A 20,216-nucleotide genomic window follows, 5' to 3' on the forward strand; every position below is an offset into this window, starting at 1 on the left:
CTCTGAGGCGAGAATGGATTATGACAGATGGACCTATGAGCTCCTGAAGAACCTAGAAAAGAAGGGAAAAAATACATATGAGAAGAGGGAGGATGACAACAGAGAGAAGATAAAATGGAAGTAGAATATGGAGGATAAGGTTAAATCGTTGGAAGAAGGGAGAGAGGCGATGAGAAATCTAATGGGCGTTATCCCGAGTATCCTATCTGCTGTCACTAAAAACTTGGAGGAAATTGCTAAGGTCTTTGATCATACCAGCTCTCCAAAACCGGTTGTGGATCTTGACTTGGATGAAGAGGCTATCCAGACTGGTAGTGGTGAAGCTACTCCGGTTGGTGGCACTGCGAAGAGGACCAGGGCTAGTGTCAAGAAAGTTGTGGCTGCTTCTGCAAAGGATCTCCCTAATCTCAAGGATAACATCAAAGAGCTGCATGAAATCAGCAACACCTTGGCGAATGCCCTGGAAAAAATCAACTAGTTTCTCTTCTGGAGTCTGGATGGCCTGTTGGCTTTGTGGGGCTTTTTCTGGTTTTCTTTGGTTTACTGTTGGCTTTTTGATGGTCTGTTCCTTTTTGTTTCTCGTTGTTCTGTTGTTTAAGTTCTGCTTGTAAAGGGTTTCGGGGCCCCTTCAAAACCTACTTTTACCTTAATCAAAAATATTGTATTTTTTAAAAATAGAAATATCTGTATTTTTTAATTATTTAAAATAAAATACCAGTTTAATATATATAATAATTATCTTTCTATTTATTTCATATACAACTTTATTATATAATTAAAAAAAAATACATGATAATAGTTAAAATATTTTATAATAACTTTATATTTACATTAATTATTTATATTATGTCATTAATTGATCATTCATATGAAGGCAAAAAGATATTCTTATTTAAAGTGACATTTCAATCAATTATTACAAAATTTATTAATTTCAATTTATATTTATATCATATCAGTGTCAAGCATTAAATAAAGAAAAATATTTCAATATAAAAAATATATAATATCTAAAATATTTCAAACAATTGTTATAAAATATCAAAAATATTTCGATCAATAATAATAAAATATATTAATTTCAATTTACATTATATTGTATTGCAAATGGTAATGTATGTGTAATCGTTTACTCTCATTGGTCAAATACACCTTCACTTGTGAACATGTATTGTGTATTTGCAAATTTTTATTGGCCTTTTAAAAGTTTTCTAATGGCTAAAATACAAAATTTTTATGGGGGATTAAGTGTGCATGAAGTGAACAATAATTGGAATAGTAGCTCTAATAATAATTAAAATATTTTATTTTTTAAACAAATTTATATTTATATTAATTATTTTAATTATGTCATTTATTGATCATTTAATGAAGACAAAAAGATATTCTTATTAAAAGTAATATTTTAATCAAGTATTATAACCAATATCGCGTCTCTCTATCCAAACCATTCGTTTTACATGTATATCATATCACCATCAATCATTAAATAAAGAAAATTATTTTTTTTATGCCAAGAGGCATCTACAATGACAACAAAATGTTCGTAAACAAAAATCCATTTTTGAAACAATTTGACATGCAAGAGACAGCTTTTGTGGAGGTGTTATTTTATTACTCCAAATAAAATAGAACCCTCACCACTTGAAATAAAATAGAACCCTCACCACTTGTCTCCAGCTAGATTCAAGCTTTTTGTATGCAAGACTTTAATGGTTTTGCATTCTTAGTGTTTAGTCTTTTAGAAGAACATTTATTTTACAGATGATTCTCTTCTATTATAAGATATCTCTTGACATATATAACATATATTTTTTTAATATAAGTATACTAGTTATAAATTTTCAATCACCTAGAGGAAGGGCACTATTTACTGTTGATGTTCCAATTACTGTTCACTCCTTGCTCACCCAACGCCCCAATAATTAATTTTAAAGAAACCAAAAAAATGATAACTTAAAGTCCATTAATAAATTTCACATGTATCAATAGTTTCCCACTTTACCCTTAGTAGTTAGAATTTTTGGATTTTAATTAGAGGGGTTGTGCAACTTTATTGGTACCATAACACAGAACTACTAGGACATTTGTGCGTAAGTGTTGGTCATTTTTGAGGTGGTTGTAGTGCACAATTATTGGGGCATCTTTAAGTTGGTATCAAGCAACACTTTGAAATGACCACTAGGACATTTGTGCGTAAGTGTTAGTCATTTTTGAGGTGGTTGTAGTGCACAATTATTGGGGCATCTTTAAGTTGATATCGAGCGACACTTTGAAATGACCACTTTTTGACCCGTGCATGCATAATGGATCCCTCAATATTCGTCATTACTACTAGAAGCCAAAACAATAGCTATAAGCAATTAAGTCACATACAAAGACAACCAAAAAAATCGTCGAAATTCTACCTACTATGCTATTGGAAATGGTAATATATGTATAGTTTATTTTCATTAGTCAATGTGAACATGTATTGGTGTATTTGCAATTTATTATTAACCTTTTTATAAAAATTAATGACTAAAATACAAAAAAAATTGGGGGATTAGGTATGCATGAAGTGAATGATCATTGAAACATGAACATAACTAGTGCTCTTCCCGTAATAATAATTAAAATATTTTAATATTTAAAGTAACATCTCTATAGATTATTATAAAAACATGAATAGTGGCTAGTGCTCTTCCCTTAATAATAATTAAAGAATAATATTTTAAAAATTTATATTTTCATTAATCATTTATATTAAGTCATTAATTGATCATTCAAATAAAATAAAATAAATATTTTTTAAAAAAATAACATTTCAATTATTATTATAAAATTTATTAATTTCGATTTACATTTATATCATATCAGCATCAATCATTAAATAAAGGAAAATATTTGTTTTTATACTCTCAATCACCTACCTACTACTTATGGATCAGTGCGATGTATGTTCCCATAAAATTTCATTCCATATCATGAGAGTGGAAATAACTTCCACGAAAAATTCTTTACTAATTTGAGTTGTGCGTCATGTGATAACTTATCCTGCGAATGGATAATCAACAAAGCATAGTGGGTAGTACGTGCCAATACGCAATGCCACCTATCCCCAAAAAGATCACATGGCATCTCGACAACGGCTATCCAAAATTTCAATCTCAAATTTGAGAAAATCGTGCCTGCTAAGCATAGTGGCATACGACACGATTTTCCATTACTGCAAATGGGACAAGAAAGGTAAATTGATATTGACAGAATCGGCATGGAATAAGAAAAGGGAAGTTAATGGATTTACGAATAGAACAATCAACTGACGGGACCCTATTTAGTATAAGTTCCTTGTTACTGCCATCGCCATCTTGTTCTATTTGATGCGACATCATTTCGATCTAAAAAATCAACTCGGGAACCCTACCATTGCGGGGTTTTCAAGCTGCACTGTCTCTGGCCTACTCTGTTCGGCTTAAATTTGTTGTTTGTTGCTGCAAATAAACATTGGACAATCTTTGTGTTTGGATTTTTTATTTTTCTGATTTGCGATGAAGTTTGGAAGCGGGGATAAGTCGAAGGTGTTGGAGGAGTTTCTGCAGAAGGCAGGAGGCTTCGGTATTATTGATGGAGGACTTGCCACGCAGCTGGAGAGTCATGGAGCAGATCTCAATGATCCACTCTGGAGCGCTAAATGCCTCATTACCACTCCTCATCTCATTCGCCAGGTATGAATATTCGGTTAATGCTTGTTTTGCATTTAATTTTTTTTTTTTCAGCATTTGAGAGTTTTAAGTTTTATTTTTTCATTTTTTGTTTTTCTGATTTAAGAGTTGTAAGGATTACTTTTTTATTTGCATTTTCGGTTTACATGAATCAAGATTTGTATGGGTTTTTTTTGCTTTTCATGATTGAAGAGTTTTAAGGATTTTTTTTCAGTCATTTTAGAAAGATAAGGATTGTTTTTTCATTTTCATTTTTCATAATTTAAGAGCTGTACGGATTTTATTCTATTTTTTAATCAATTTTGTTTTTCATTATTTTTAGATGTACGGATTGTTCTTTCGTTTTGTTTTTCATAATTCAAGAGTTATATTTTCATGATTGAATTGTAACGATTTTTTTATTTTTTTCCATTTAAAAAATATAGGAGTATGAAGAATTTCTTTTTTGGTTTGCATTTTAAAAATATAAGAGCTTTAAGGATTCATTTTCCAGCGGGGATGTGGGAATGGAGTATCTATGCATTGAGGTTTTTTGAATTAGAAAAATTTACAATTGTATGATTGTTTTTCAATAAAACCTTCACATAGTTGAATATTTCATGGAATTTGTGAACTGCTATAATTTGAACTAGCTTGTAAAGTTTAACTTGTGTCACATGATTACAACAAGCAACTAGAGAAGGGTCACAAGGGATGATTCCAAAGCTGCCGGTGACGTTAGTACAGGATAGAAAAGGCTTTTAAATTATAGAACGCCTTTACACATGCATGCTCGACAAAGCTCAGAATGTATGGCTCTGAAACTACTGGTGATGTTAGTACCAGCGAAGATAGCAGAAGTAAGCTACATCTCATGGTAACAACCACAAGCTAGAAGGATCCCAAGTTGTGACTCCAAAAGTACTGGTGATATAGGAGAGGTTAGTAGAAAGTTAAGAGAGTAGAATACCATAAAGTCTGTATACATCACAGGATAACAATCCCAAAGCTAGAAAAGAACCAAAAAGTCACGACTCTGAAATTACTGGGGATGTTTGTACTGGAGAGGATAGAAGAACCTAGGAAATTACATAACATCAGAACAACAAGAAGCTCTAGAAGGTTCGCAAAACACAACTCCCAAACTACTGCAGAAAACTAAAAACACTTAGAGGATAGAAGTTGCTTACAAATCACGTCACATGATAATATTAATAACCACTCTCTTGTAAGTCACAAAATTTTCTAAATTACATTCATGATAACAGCCACAAAGTAGAGAAGGCTCACTAGGCATGACTCCAAAGCCACTGGTGATGTTAGTGACTTTCACCTGGGGACTTTCATTTCAAAGTCATTTTAGGTTTGTCAAAGCCTGTGTTTGGGTAATACCTTATAAACTTCATCTGAGTGACAGTTTTTTCACATGGTATTGTTATTTAGTATTTACTATTCATATAGTGTGTAGATACTAAAATTTAAAAAAATGTTGTCTATCTATGCGATAGAATCACAGATACATGCTACAGAAACTTACATGTTGATGGACCTCAATGCAAACATAGCAGAAAGGGGAGGAGCGTCAACATAAATATGTCAAACTTGTCTCATCAACAGGGTGCCCCAATTTCTTTTCTCGTACACAGCTGTTGAAAAGTAGGTCTTGGATAAGACATTCCTTTAATATACACAAAAACAATTGCAGGCGACAAAAAAGAACGCACACAAATAAAACATCTAGTTCTGTTCTTGGTCTGTCAAATCAAATGATATTCCATAAGGACCGGTTCTTGGAATGTCAAATGATATTCCCTTTTCAATTGGGTGTCCAAATCTAGACGGTGTAAAATGTCAGGGATATTTAAGATTCTAAAGGTCATTAGGGGATGAAAATGCTATGTAATTTACAAATAAATATGTTGTAAGAGTAAATCGCATATAGTAAAATCTTAGTACCTTTTCTACTTTTTATAAGGATTTGTCAGGAAACAAGTCCCTTTGCATTAACTTCGGGTGTAAATGGATTTACAAGGTTAGGATTGCTCCTGAGCTATGATAGAGGTAGATATATCTTCTCGCAGGCTTCCACAAGCAGGGGTTCATTTTCATTATTTAACTTGTTTGACATGTTATGATGTAAGTTGGTTAGAGTGTATATCTTCCTAAAATTTGCTTTGTAAATTCTGATTTGCTAATAAATCATATATGAGAAAATAACTTATAAAGAAGTATGCAACAAAAGCAAATCCATTTTCCACTTCTTTGAAATGAAAAGCTGTAAAACCCAAATGTTAACCTTGTTGACAAACTCATATTGATATCATTGACAACTATCTATATCATGGACGTTTCTTGGCATTTTCTCCAAGTCCACACTTTTTAAGTTTTAACTCAAAAGGAATGGATTTAGGTATTGTATATTCTTCGAATGATTGCTTTTGGAATCAACTGTGCATGATTTTGTATCAATGTTTAGGATCACACTCAGTGATCCATCATTAAGAAGAGGGAAGTGATCCGAAATGTTGATACAAAAGCATACACAGTTGATTCCAAAAGCAATCTTTTGAATACTACATGGACTGTGGAAAACTTATGCCAACTATCATTGTATATTCTGTGTTTCATTCCTCAAATTTCATATATTCATTACTTCTTGTTTCAAATAATTAGGTTCATGAAGAATATCTTGAAGCTGGTGCTGAGATCATAATAACAGCATCATATCAGGTCTGGGCTTGTAATATTCACTATTCGTACATTCTTAAATGTTCGCTCTTTTTTCCTTTAACTTGGCACCTATTCTTTCATTTCATAGGTGTTGGGTTTTGATTATAAACAGGCAACCATTCAAGGTTTTGAATCAAAAGGTTTGTCAACCATTGAAGGAGAAGCTCTATTGTGTAAGAGTGTTGAGATTGCTTGTGAAGCACGTGACAATTTTTGGAAAAAATGTGCACAGAATTCAGATGATAGTGTTGAGTCTGCTGAAATTCCAAATTATCATCCTGTACTGGTGGCAGCTTCTGTGGGAAGTTATGGAGCATATTTGGCAGATGGCTCTGAATACAGGTAGGAGATCATTAATAATCATATATATATATATATATATTTTTAATGAACTTGTCTTGTTAGTTTTGGTACAACTACATACGATGAGACAAAAAGTTGATGTACAAATATAAGTTGGGCATGCGGCCAAATTTTCTTACTTGCAGTGGAGATTATGGACCTGGAATGACCCTTCAGAATTTGAAAGATTTCCATCGAAGACGAGTGCAAGTTCTTGCAGAGTCAGGAGCTGATTTACTAGCTTTTGAAACAATACCTAACAAGCTAGAGGCACAGGTACACCGTCAAAATCCTAAAATTGACCATTTTGCTTCATATTACAATTTTACCTAATTCTCCTCTTAAGATCAACTAAACAAAGTACATATTTTACAATATTTGCATCTCATATGGAGATCAATGTTTCAACCTCATAACGCCCCTTGGATCTGTTATAGAGAATCCTAGAACAGCCTTGTTACACTAATCCAAATGTTGGAACTTGGAACAGCCTTGGCTTGACTGCTAAATCTCCTTCGTATTTCCAGTTTTTGTATTGAAGCATCCCTTGGTGTGATTTGAGTCTTTGACATAATTTGGAAGACAGCTTTTGCATGAAGTCCTCCGTCATTAGGGGAGTTCTCTCCCATCTCCCAATAGTTGAAGAGTGAAGTTGACTCACCTTCCATTCTTCAGTCAATGACAATTCTCGTGACAAATGTTGGCTTGAACTCTGCATCTATCTTCAACCTCTCTTTAGTTGCCGCACTAAGGTTCGGCTTTGAATTTCACTTAGTACAAAGTTGTTGGTGGGAAATTTGGCATCACGTCGTAATTCAGATTTTGTTTTTTAAGGGTTGATGTGGACTTTGGTGCAATTACAATAACACAAAAGTTGGTACTGCTTAGGAATTTATCAATTTCACACTTTTCATTGCCCTTGGCATTGAAGTTTGCTAAGAGTTTTTTCAAGACTCGAGCCTGAAATCTGACTTTGTTGATCTGTTCTGGAGCAGGCCTCCCCCCTTAACTATCGGTCCATATTTAGTAACCTCACTTATTCGATAGTGAAAGGAATAACAATTAAGTTATTGATTGAAGTAAAATTTACCAAAATAGAAGAGAAGCTTGAAAGCAATCACCCAAACATGAAGAGGAGACACAAGAGATTTTGAAAGGGGAAAAGCAAAGAAAAACCCGAGGTGTATTATGAATGAAAGCAAAATCTAAAGAGTGAAGGCAAATCCGAGAGAGAGAGAGAGAGAGAGAGAGAGAGAGAGAGAGAGAGAGAGAGAGAGAGAGAGAGAAGCTCATTACAATAATATCATGAAGTGAAGAATGAGAGGAGAAGCATCTCTTAAATAGAGATGAGGAGAGGAGTTACAAAGTAACTCCCATTTCTATGAATGCCATTCACAATATGTGGGTGCAAAGTGTCAACATCCTCTTAAGGAGGAAATCTAATATTCCACATATTTGGAATAAATAAAATGAGTTGTGAGAACTCAAATAAGACAAAGGACTTGTAGGGATACCTTAGTAATATTCCTACAAGTAACAATTAAAAGGAAATTAACTTTACAAAGTAAAGATTAATTCTTAACACCCCCCTTTAAGCTTTACTTGGGGAGTTTACATCAAACCCTTCATTGGGTTGCAAACCAAGATTTTTACAATGAAATTGAAACTTTTATTTACAAAGTGGCTCTGTTAGAATATCAGCAACTTGATCTTCACCCTTGCAATATAGAAGCGAAACTTGCTGATATTTTAACAAAGCCACTTGATCAACTTGTTTATTGATTAGTTGTTACTATTTACAGCTTCTCTTGATGGTGAGGAAACTTGTATGCCAACTGTAGGGCTGAAACTTGTTTAACTCTGCAAGCATCATCTGTGACTATTGTTGAGGCTGATAGCTTTTATCTGATACAAAACCTAATTTATCTAAATTTATCTGAAAATATTGGTATTTTTTACATGAACGAGCAACTTTTTGATTTGTCACTAAATTTGGATGCATGTTCACTATTTTTAAATATTCATTCTATATAGAAAAGAAATGAAATTATTTAATCTTTATATTGGTAAGCATTTCCAATCTTATGCAATGCAAATTCACAATGTCTCTTATAATATGGGATGCAATTAAGTATTACAGAGTGAAACTGCAAGGAATTGTATGTAAACATCATGATATAAACTTTCATTTGAGCATGATATGGACTTTTACTTTGCCTTCCAGCATAACATGGACTAGCACATTTTAAACTATGTTGCCCTATCATTCAAATATGGGGAAGACGGGGAATGGATTATGGGGATGTCTGGAGGAACTTAAAGGATTAGTCAATTAGTATGCAGTTATGTATATGTGCCAAGGGATAAATTAGCAACTGACAAATATAGAGTTGCAAGAAATCTCGAAATTGTTGTCAAGTTATATAATCTGATCAAGCAATAAGACACAATGGTATCCACGTACAATCGCCATATTTGCTAGCAGTTAATTTTGATGTCACAGAACTAACATGAATATTGTAATGAAAATGAATTTACATACTTTAAGTTGAGCAACCGTAATTAACAGTTAATAATGTAATTATGCTCTCAGAAATCATGGATGCATTTTTATATTGTAATTGATACAAATTATATCCAAGAGAATCATGTAAAGAAGTAAAGCATAGAAAGTTACCCTGTAAGCGATTATCTGTCATATGAGTAAGGATGGTGTTAACTTATATACTCTGAGCAATAGTCAGGAGCAATCATAATGCTTCCAGTCAGACTCTATGTTTTTGGGCATTATACTATATTCTACTCGTTCTTTTTTTATCCTTCATAGCATGTTTTTGGTTTTATAGTTACAAAGAAACCAAAAAAATCTTTTGCATTGGGAATGTTGAGCTGCACTGGGCAAAAGGTGGAATGTCACTCAATCATTCTTGGAAGTTGGGACATCCCTGACTGAACCCAAGATGTCACTCCACTCCTGGGGTGTTAAGAAATGCATAATGTGTCACAAACTGCTGAGAACATGTTTCTGGGTAGCACAGATTGTTAGTAACACGTTGGTGGTTAAGCCCTCCTTGTTTGTTATTTTATTTATGAAATGCTTTTGTTTCCAGATTTTTGAACCATGTGAACAGTTTTAGCTATTTTAAATGTAAGGTAACATTAATACTTGGAATAGCTAATGACATTTAAGCTGTCATTTATGGACTATTTCTGACTGTATCAACAGGTTTTGACAATTTCTGAGTTATTATTTCAGGCTTATGTTGAATTGCTTGAAGAAGATGATATCCAAGTACCAGCTTGGTTTACTTTCAACTCCAAAGATGGTGTGAATGTAGTGAGTGGTGACTCAGTGACAGAATGTGCTTCCATTGCTGATTCATGTAAAAAGGTGGTTGCAATTGGTATCAATTGTACAGCACCTCGTTTTATTCACGGATTGATTGTTTCCATTCAGAAGGTAGCGTCACATTTCTCTCATTCATTGAAGAGGATCTCTTTGTTTTATAATTTTTTATAGGTAATGTATGCAATGCTAATGAAAAAACAACTTGATCTTTAGCATTCTGCACGATTTCACAAAAAAGTTTCTTTTTTTTCTTCCTAAAAACATTAATAATATTAGATTAATGGCTCTTTCCCATGAAATGACACATTGAATCATATTTATCCAATTTTTAGAACTTGAGGGGACCTTTTCCAGATAGCAGAGTAACTACAGTGTCTATAATAGATTCTAAATAAAATTCCTTTTCTAATGTTATACTAGTAAATTTAGTAATCATTACTAAAGACTATGCTAGATTTACAGAATGTCTTCATGAAGAAACTAGAGCCATTTAGCATGGAACTGAATTTCTGTGTTCCATCTCTGCTTCACTTGAGATTTTATTCTCCTCCAAAAATTGTCATGTATGGTCGAGACAGATTTGGGGAAGATCAACAGCTTCAATCTTGTTATATTTATACGCTTTCTTCTCATCCAGAAATATGGAAAGATCTTTGGTTTCTAGATTGGAGTCAAGTGTCTGTATCATTTACTAGGGTCTCTTCACCTCCTTACCTCATCAGCCACCTACTCGGTATAGAAAATAATTTTTTACTGTGCATATATTTAAAAAGGCAGCACTTAATTCTTCAAAAATCACCAAAACTGCACTCCTCGCCAAAAACTCGTGCCACATACAAACTCGTTGAACATTTTAAGATAAAAAAGGGTTGCGATTTTATTTTTTTCAGTCATCTTTTTTTACTTCAGATTGACGCGAGCTAACCACAAACTGTTGCCAATATCATACTGCTAGAGCACAATTTTGAGAGAATAATTTCGCTGGTGGGTTGTAAATATGTACTGTAGAAAGATAAACAATCCAGGCCTCGACTCTTTATCTAAGTTATAGCTGGAAGCATCCCAATGCAGACAGGGAAGTAAAGAGCAAAATCTTAAAGCCTCTATTTGATCTTTTAGTCTTGAAAAGAACAGGAAAGAAAAAGTTCCAAAGAACAAACCTGTTATTTCAATGCTTTAATTCTTCAAATTGTGAAATTTGGCATCACTGGACATTCCTGCTGTACAAACATAATGCATATCTTATTGTTTCAAAGGTAAGTTCAAGATGCTGGGTGCTCTGCTGAAAATGGCAGTTGCTGTGGTTCAACATAACCTTATTAGAAGAAAGCTGATCATTTTTCCTGCAGTTGAGGAAGAGAAAAAATATTGAAAGAATAAATTCAGTCTCTCAACGGATACTCTCACATCAATTGTCAAATACAGGATTATGGCCAACATATTTACCACGATTAAACTTCGAGTTTCGTATTGAACTCTAATTTTGATCTATATATGAAGGAAATCAGTAATATGCATGTTTTTAAAGCATCCTTAAAAAAATTAGTGTAGTTTTTGATGTTCAATAAATCTGTGAGTTTTTGCTGATTCTCGAGTTTTTAAATATTTTGTGACAGCCAAGTAACTTAGGAGTATGAGATTTTTAATTATGGACTACTACTAACCACTGCATGTTCATGATTTTATTAAAATTTATTATTTTTGCTTTACTGGTACATTGAAAATTGATGCATGTATTTGACATTGAGTCAAGAGGTTCGATGTAATGTCCACAATTTGTGTAACTTAATCATGAAGAATAATGGGGCAATGGACATCCCCATTTTTAGACTTTTAATGATCAAATTACAAAGGTGAGGTATTTCATGGTTGCATATTTGACCCAAATATGTAGCTGATTATGGCACCCTAGAGTAAGTGGTGATGTATTCTAGAGGTTCTCCGTAGTGTCACTTTTTGGAAATTTCCTTCAATGTAATGTCACATGGACCAGTCATCTTCAAGAACTTTCATTTCTAGTTTGGGTGCCTGCTACAAATTTTTCTTTCCTATGCAGCTCGTTGTTTATAAGTGCTCTTAAAATGCATGTGCTGTTTATTAGAGTGCTATAGGTTACAGTGCAACCTGAGCGTGCACACTGGTGTTGTGGTGGCTGACTCCACCCAAATTACCTTGTTTCTTCAAAATTTCACCTCAGAATTCACAATCGGTTGGCAGATGACAAAAGTTACAGTTAGTAGTGAGGGAAATGGATAATTATCAAGGGCAATTATCTTCTTAGAATTAGTATTTTCATTTTTAAAGTAAGGACATAGAATTGTAAGAGTTAGGAGAATTCATTTGCTATTCAAAAATAGAGTGGACATTCTAGTATTTACAACTAGTTTTCAGTTCCTAATCATAGAAAGGAGCTTGGAGCTTTTTCTTGAAGGCAGTTCTTGAGAAATCATAAATCTCATTTTGAAGTTTGTAGATTGCTCTGTGCCTTCTGTGCATCCATTAGAGAGCTTATTTGAGCACATATATTAAGGAGATTCTAGTGCTGCATTTGCATTAGTGCTTCTAGTTTTCACTTTTCTTTGTAAGGAAAACTATTTCACTTGATTGATTGAAAGGATAATTTCATGGTGGCCAATAAGTCTATAAGATTGAAAGAGAATATCATTGCTGTACAAGAAATTATTCACTGGACAAAGCAATAAGAGTGCAGGGGTAATTCTAAAATTGGATATGGCTAATGTCTTGGGCTGTTTTAACTGGCTATGTTTATGGCATGTTCTTGTGGCATTTAACTTCTCATAGAACTTAATAGAATGGGTTTTCTGTTGTGTTACTAGCTCTACTTTTTCAGTCATAATCAATGCATCAGGTATTACCTGTATATCTGTTTATCTTAGTGTATGATGGATCAACTCACCTGTCAACAGAAGCCAGTGCAACATAAATTATATGTTTACTTGCAGTTCCCCTTGGTAAGGGATTATCTACCTTCCATTGTTTTATGGCACTCTTCTCTTGTCAACAATTATTCAAATTAGTATTGATAATCTATCGTGCTGCCTCATGTCTGCTGATTAATTTATAAAAGTTCCAGGTATTTCTTCATAGAATAGTTAGAAGAAAGCAAAGTTTCCTCAGAATTTTGTAGGTCTAGGAGTTATAATTCACCACAAAATATGAAATGGATCAGATCAATATTAAGCCCTTAACTGCTCTAGCTTTCTTGGAGAAAGTGTATCTGGATTCTATCCTGAATCTATTCACAAGGACCTTAACAAATGAGGTGTAGAAGTGATTTGATAAGCTTACCTGAACAGTTGATGCATTCATTCTAGCCTCCTGAGTTCTTTTATCTGTTCCTTATGCGCTTTGACCCAGACCTTATGACATCAGCCTTGCATCCATATAGAATATGAAGCATCGTGAGTTGGAAACCAACTTCAACTTTTTTAGAAGGCTTAGAGAAACTGGCTATGCATGTGATGTTCCCATGTTAGATTTCCCATCATATGACTTGTTTATTATACATTTACTGAGGGCAAATGCTTGACTAGAAGCTGTAAGAGCAAATCCAAAATGAATATTTGTGTGTTCATGCAAGGGAAAAGCCTTACCACTCTAGACCTAGAACTAGGTTGAACTAGGTTTTAGAATATCAGTCCTATTGGGAATGGCATGATTGAAAGGATCACTTCCATGGTGGCCAATAAGTCTATAAGGCAAGCATTGTGTTTACCCAAGAATTTGATTCTGTAGGAGCACCAAATAAAGATCCACCTTAGCAAACAAACTTCACTGCAATCACATTTTGATAAAAGGAAGAAATTTTAAGAAGCATCCCTTGTGCCATTATAATTAGAATAATGATTTTTGGACCCATATTTGTTGAACCTTTCTTATGAGCAGATACCTAGATTGAATTGTGGGGAAGAATCAGCTGATGATCATCCATGCTTTTTAAATAATCCTATATGTTTAACTATGATTGGGAGAAGGCAACCAAGAAGAAGAAGAGACAATGAGCTTAAAGCATCAAACTTCAGATTTCTTGTCTAGTGCTTTAGATGAAATGACTGAATAGCACCCTCCTTAGAATTCTCTTCTATGCAAGCCTTCTGTCAAGAATCAAGATCGTTAATAATGTTGAGCCTAGTTCCTCAAGAGGTTAGCCTCCTGTAAAATTCATTAGGATGGCTGAGATTGTAATCGTAAAATGGGGGGAGAATTCTCCCTTAAGTTCGTAACAATGCAAAGTAGAAACAACTAGTTCACACTTGTGAATTCCATCTATGGTAGATTTTCATTTAATCCATGCCTCAAAATGCACGGGAAAGACATTATTTAGCACTTAGGAGCATTGGTTATGGAATTTATTATCTTCAAACATATACTTTCCTCTTAGAAACCTTGGAAGGGTCATTTCCTTAATTGATTGCTCCCTATCTATCTTTGGCACTGCCAGTCCACTAGTTGACAATGGCTGATTGAGTGGCAAATTGTCTATTGCTCATGAGAGCAGGTATGAAGCATTGCAAACTTTGGAAGTACAAAATTGATGAAGGCTCTTTTCTGAATACTATTTTAGGTGCAGTTAGGTTTTTTCCATTTACAATCTACGAAGCTGTCTTCCTCAGCCTTTGGCAAACCCATCACAACCCCTTAAGACAGTTATTACGATCATGTTTCATGGAATTTTGTCATTTTGTGTAAATTTGCACTCATTTGTAAAATCCTTTTAGCATGTTCATGGTTTAGGAGCATGTGTGCAGTTATATGTTTGAAAAGATTCAGTTCCTTCATGGCATGATTAAGATTAGAAGCATGGTGCACTTACTCTTCCTTCCATGGTCTCTCACTCAATTATCTCTCCCCTTATCCATTAAATGGATCTAGTCAGATAGCTCTTTCCCAAGTTCATCTTTAAAAATTGCTTCTTTACCCATTGAGGTTGTTCTCCTTGGTGTTCATGATTCATGACACATGCCAACTTCTCATGATGATGAATCTGCAAAGTTGTTTATTGACTTGGATGTTTGATTTATTGCATATAAGAGTATGTTCCCCAGGATTCCTGTTCAAATCCCTCCTAATGGATTTGAGTGAGAGGCAATCAAATTGAAACAATTAAGCTAGCTTAAGTTACAGTACACGGTACAACCTCTGTAGTTGACCTTGTAGGTTCCTAAATCAAAGACATTATCTTCATGGCTTACTCAATCAGATAATTTGTGGTATTAATGAAGATTATGTTGGACAATATTTATCAGATTATGGTGCCAAAGTTTGATACAGTTTGAGGGGCTGAAGCTGGAACTGCACTAGTAGACGAGTGGTCCGTTGTTTATGTAGCATCATGCTCCATTCACTCCAAATTACCTATCATATCGAGGCAGACAATATTTGCAATTATATCTTTATCAGATTTTGGTGCCAAAGTTCAATACGGTTTGAGGGGCTGAAGCTGGAACTGCACTAGTAGATGAGTGGTCCGTTGTTTATGTAGCATCATGCTCCATTCACTCCAAATTATTTATCATATCAAGGCAGACAATATTTGCAATTATATCTTACCGTCTAGCTTACATGACTTCTATCAAGGTTGTGTACTTAGCTAGTTATCACTTTTGGGCTTCTGTGTTGGTTCTGCACAAGTTCTTTCTATATAGATTCTGTGTATCAAGCTTAACAGTTATATTTGTATTGTCTTTAGAATGACACTACTAAGTGGGTGTATGATTAATGTGCGGTGGATGTTTTTGATAAATGTCACTTGTGATGTAGCATTAGCAGAAGTGTTGAAGTCTGCATTTATGCATTTCTATTTTGCCTATCAAGAAACAACTATTGTTTTGTTCGTTTATTCGTAAACTAATTTTCCACAAGCCTGAAGTAGGGATACTACCTTGTGTCCTGTAAAATGAGTCTGATCCGGTGCTTATTGTTTGTCTTGTTGCTGTATAGGTTACTGAGAAACCAATACTCATTTATCCAAATAGTGGAGAAACATATGATGGTGACCGCAAGGAGTGGGTGGTATGCTCTTCTTGATACTTATATATGTTAGATTAACTTTATTACAACAATTTATTCAACATACACATCTTACTAGCATGCCAATCATGATGATGTTTAAAATGTTTCAATTTTTGACATGATCTGGGTGTGCCTCATCTAAAAGTCATTTCATTTATGATGACAATAGTGTAGAATTTTAATGCTGGGAATTAACCGAATCTAAAAGTTACTTTAAATATTATAACAAATTAGAATAGAGATTTACTGCTGGGAATTAACCATGTTCACAAAATAGAATGTTATGGATTGAGCTCATCAATTTTTTGATCGAGATCTATTTAGTCAATGTTGTTACTTTGGTTAGGATGCTTATGACATAACTTTGGTTTCTTATTTGTACAATTGTGCAGGTATCCACTGGGGTTTCTGATGTTGATTTTGTTTCTTATGTACGGAAATGGCAAGAACTTGGAGCTTCCCTTATAGGTGGTTGTTGTAGAACAACCCCTAATACCATCAAAGCAATTTCAAGGACTTTGAATAAAAGACCTTCATATACACCCACTGAGAATGCACAACAAACATCTTTTAAGATGTCCAAAATCAGTTATACACTTGGTACGGACAACCCGTAAACCATGCAAGCATCTTCAAGGAAAATGAACAAAAGATCTTTTGTAAATTTCTCAGTAGGCGTAATGGGCATCTTTCAAGATGCCTATTATCAGTTAAAATTTAGTGTTAAGGTTGTTGACGAATTGCAAATAGCAGGTTAAGTTGTTGCCAAAGTTTTCAATTTAAAGTTCAATCTAAAACTGTATTTGGCTTTCAGATGAGAATCTAAGTTCAAGTTACGTTTTCCCTTTATCTGACATAATAGTACGTGGCATATTATAAGAAAAATTAAAGTTCTCAAGTTTCATGGAGGCTCGCTAAATAATCTTAACTATTTAGCAGGCTATCTGAGTTAATCTGTTCATTCAAATATAACTGCAGTTTTAGATTTCTTGTACCTATGCAGTTTTATTTTGACAAAAACTGGTGAAAAAGGACTTGTTTTCTCCTCTAAAATATGGAGAGAAAAGGCTTATTTGAGAGAAATATACCGAGTTAAAGCTACGGAGAAGATTTCAACCCTTCGGTATTAATTGATTTGTATTTAAAGTATATATGATGCATATCCACTACAAGAGTTTGAACTTACTTTTGAGATCGAGCTAGGAAATGTTTTTAGAGCGTTAGGGCTGACAGCTATGAGTTGTGTAAAATTCAACCCGATTTAGTTAGTAACATATTAAAATGGTGTTTCAGAAGGGAACCATAAACACAAGAGTACACTTGAATGGTGTATCTAATGCCTTCTGTGGGATGTTGAGATATAAGGGAACATAGGTGGTGTATAAATGGAGGTGGTACATATGCTTCTTGCCATTTTGACATCAATCTAAGAGAACTTGATATGATGAGGAATTGATGATTTCCACTATGTTATGGCTTTTCGAGCAGATAAGTTTCAAATTATGAGGCAGATTGGTATGACGCACATGACACCAATAGAGCTAAACATGATGGGACTTAAGTGTAAAGCAGAAGTCAAATATCTTCAGTCCATTTTAGAGGTTAGAGCATTGCAATCAGAAGTTCGTTCCTTGTATTTCTCTTTGTTCATTCCAGATGTCTTTTTGTCCCATGGATGTTGGTTATGCATTTTCTGTGCAGGTAAGAAATCTTTTCCATTTTAAAGATCTTTCCATCCTTCTCTTTGAAGTCTTGGAGCTGGTCCCTTACGTCTTCGCATATTGTGCAAGCACAATGTAGCCCCACCTATTGCTTATTTGGATATACTATCTAAAATGAATACGCATTCTTTTTTACTTCTCCTTAGAGTGGGAAATCATCCAGTGTCTAGTTTCCCCATCAATGTATACTAGGTTGCTTTTACCTTTGACATTTTCTTCTATGAATGCTTCTTGGCTGCATTATTTGCAGGATATGAATTACTCCCACCCCCTTTTTAAGATTGAATGAATGCTTTAGCCTAGAAATCAATTTATGTAAGCCTATTCTATGACTCCAAACGAAGGTCACAGTTCGTGACATCCAATGTGGCATATAGCCTGTCATTGATTCATCGTTTTAACAAATGACACAAGGATAATAGAATTGTTGAAATTCGTCCTATCTTAAATAAAAAGAGAAAAAAAATGGGCAAATCTTTTTATGAAATGTACTTTTTTATTTTCTTTCTATTGCAGCAGAGATTAATTGAAATCCGAATCCAAGCAACAATGAAACAACAATACACATGGATACATAGATCTAAACAAAGAATAGCTCAAAATGTTTGTGCGGGAGCATGGTGCAGCAATTCTAAGTTTCACATTGCATTTAGAGCTGTGGAAAACATAATCTTTTTTCAATTTACCAAAATCCAACGAGTGTCAAATTGCTTACAACTTTGTTGTTACCATATCATTGGTGTGCACTACCATTGTTGTTGGTGATGTTTGTCAATGCTACCGATGCTTTTTGTAACCATTGTTTGCATATTTTAGCGACATCATGTTGCCCACACTTCCTTGATGACATTATATTTTTCGTTGAAATCAAAAGCTTGGAAATCAATCATCATGATGAATTGTTTGCATATTTTAGTGACATCATGTTGCCCACACTTCCTTGGTGACATTATATTTTTCGTTGAAATCAAAAGCTTGGAAATCAATCATCATGATGAATGTGTTGACAAGTCCACCTAAAATATTTTTCATTTGTTTTTTTTTAATATTGATAATGGATCATGGAGTGTGATTCGATGTAAAAAATTTATATGATTATATTTAAAAATATTTTTTATTTTATTATCACAAGTTGTGAAAATGTCATGTATTTTATTTCTTTAACTAATAAAAATTCACGTTTGTGGCCAAGATGTGGTTGAGAATGTTGGTTTCTACCAACGTTGTGGGTTGGTGTGCAGATTTGTTGGGTTTGGCCTTCTCTTTTGGATCTACATTGTTGGGTGAGTGACTTTTGGAAGCCTTCGGTTGCTAGTCCTATTGAGCTTTACCCTTGTGCTAAGGGTTTTTTTTATTGCTTCCTTTGATGATCATGACTTGGTGTTGAGCAAGTTGTGGGCTTATGGAGTTAACTCTCTCTAAGTCAAACCCTGGCAACTAAACCACTCAATGCGTGTCCAGTGTGAATTTGTCTTCCCAATCTTCCTCATCTTTTTTTGGGAGCTTTCTTGTTATGAGGCCATTGGCAACTCTATTGGACATTTTTTTGAAGGTGGATGATACCACATCCTTTATGGATCTTCCCCTTCCGCTTGTAAGGAACCATAGTCCAGGTGATGTTGTCAATAGGTCCATCAAAAGAGAGATCAACTAGAAGGGACCCGCAAGATTACAAACAATGGTGTCAATAGAGTGCTGCAACAGAACATTAAGAGGTTGTTGTAGAGCAGTAGTAGGTTGTTACGAAACAACAGCAGCAGAAGTGGGGACCTCAGGGGATGAGGCCACAAAAGGAGCAACATGAGCATCAGTCTCCTACAAGTTGTTGTATATAGGGCAACACCCTTGTTTTCCAACTTATTTTAATAAAAAATCATTGAGATTACACACTAGCAAGAAATGAATGTCCTACAATATCAATGTCACACCAAGCATGATCACTTCCAAACCAACTACTATACACATCAAACAAGTCTAGTTAGCCTCATGATGTCATCACTTGCCTCAAATCACCTTTTCTTTGTAGGGATTCCTATTTTATGACAAAAATCACCTTTTCTTTATAAGGATTTTGTTGGGATTCCTACTTTATGACATTTGAATTGTGGAGGGTTTTTTCTCACTTTGATTTTGGTTGACATCATTTTTTTTAATATTTCTTAATAGTGAAGAAGAACAAGTTACATAATATAAACCATTAAATAGTCTATTGTTACAAGCTAAAATGTAATATAACCAAAGAGTAAAAATAACTAGCATTGAGATAACATAAAGATGCCTAGGGTAGAGCATACCACTAGAAATCTCTTTATATTAGCTTTATTAGCTTTATCCTCATGATTTATACTTACACAAGTT

General features: G+C 34.2%; 1 protein-coding gene across 1 annotated transcript; it reads left to right on the top strand.

The window, feature by feature from the left end:
* The first annotated feature begins 3,003 nt into the window (after window positions 1–3,003).
* On the top strand, window positions 3,004–16,986 carry LOC131053806 (homocysteine S-methyltransferase 2). The gene is made up of 7 exons (XM_057988454.2): window positions 3,004–3,707; window positions 6,357–6,413; window positions 6,526–6,755; window positions 6,902–7,031; window positions 10,012–10,215; window positions 16,066–16,137; window positions 16,530–16,986. The coding sequence occupies exons 1-7, from the start codon at window positions 3,531–3,533 to the stop codon at window positions 16,752–16,754; spliced, it is 1,095 nt and encodes a 364-aa protein (XP_057844437.2). The 5' UTR covers window positions 3,004–3,530; the 3' UTR covers window positions 16,755–16,986.
* Window positions 16,987–20,216: the final 3,230 nt, after the last annotated feature.

This window comes from Cryptomeria japonica, chromosome 10 (assembly GCF_030272615.1).
Source record: "Cryptomeria japonica chromosome 10, Sugi_1.0, whole genome shotgun sequence".
NCBI classification, from domain to species: domain Eukaryota; kingdom Viridiplantae; phylum Streptophyta; class Pinopsida; order Cupressales; family Cupressaceae; genus Cryptomeria; species Cryptomeria japonica.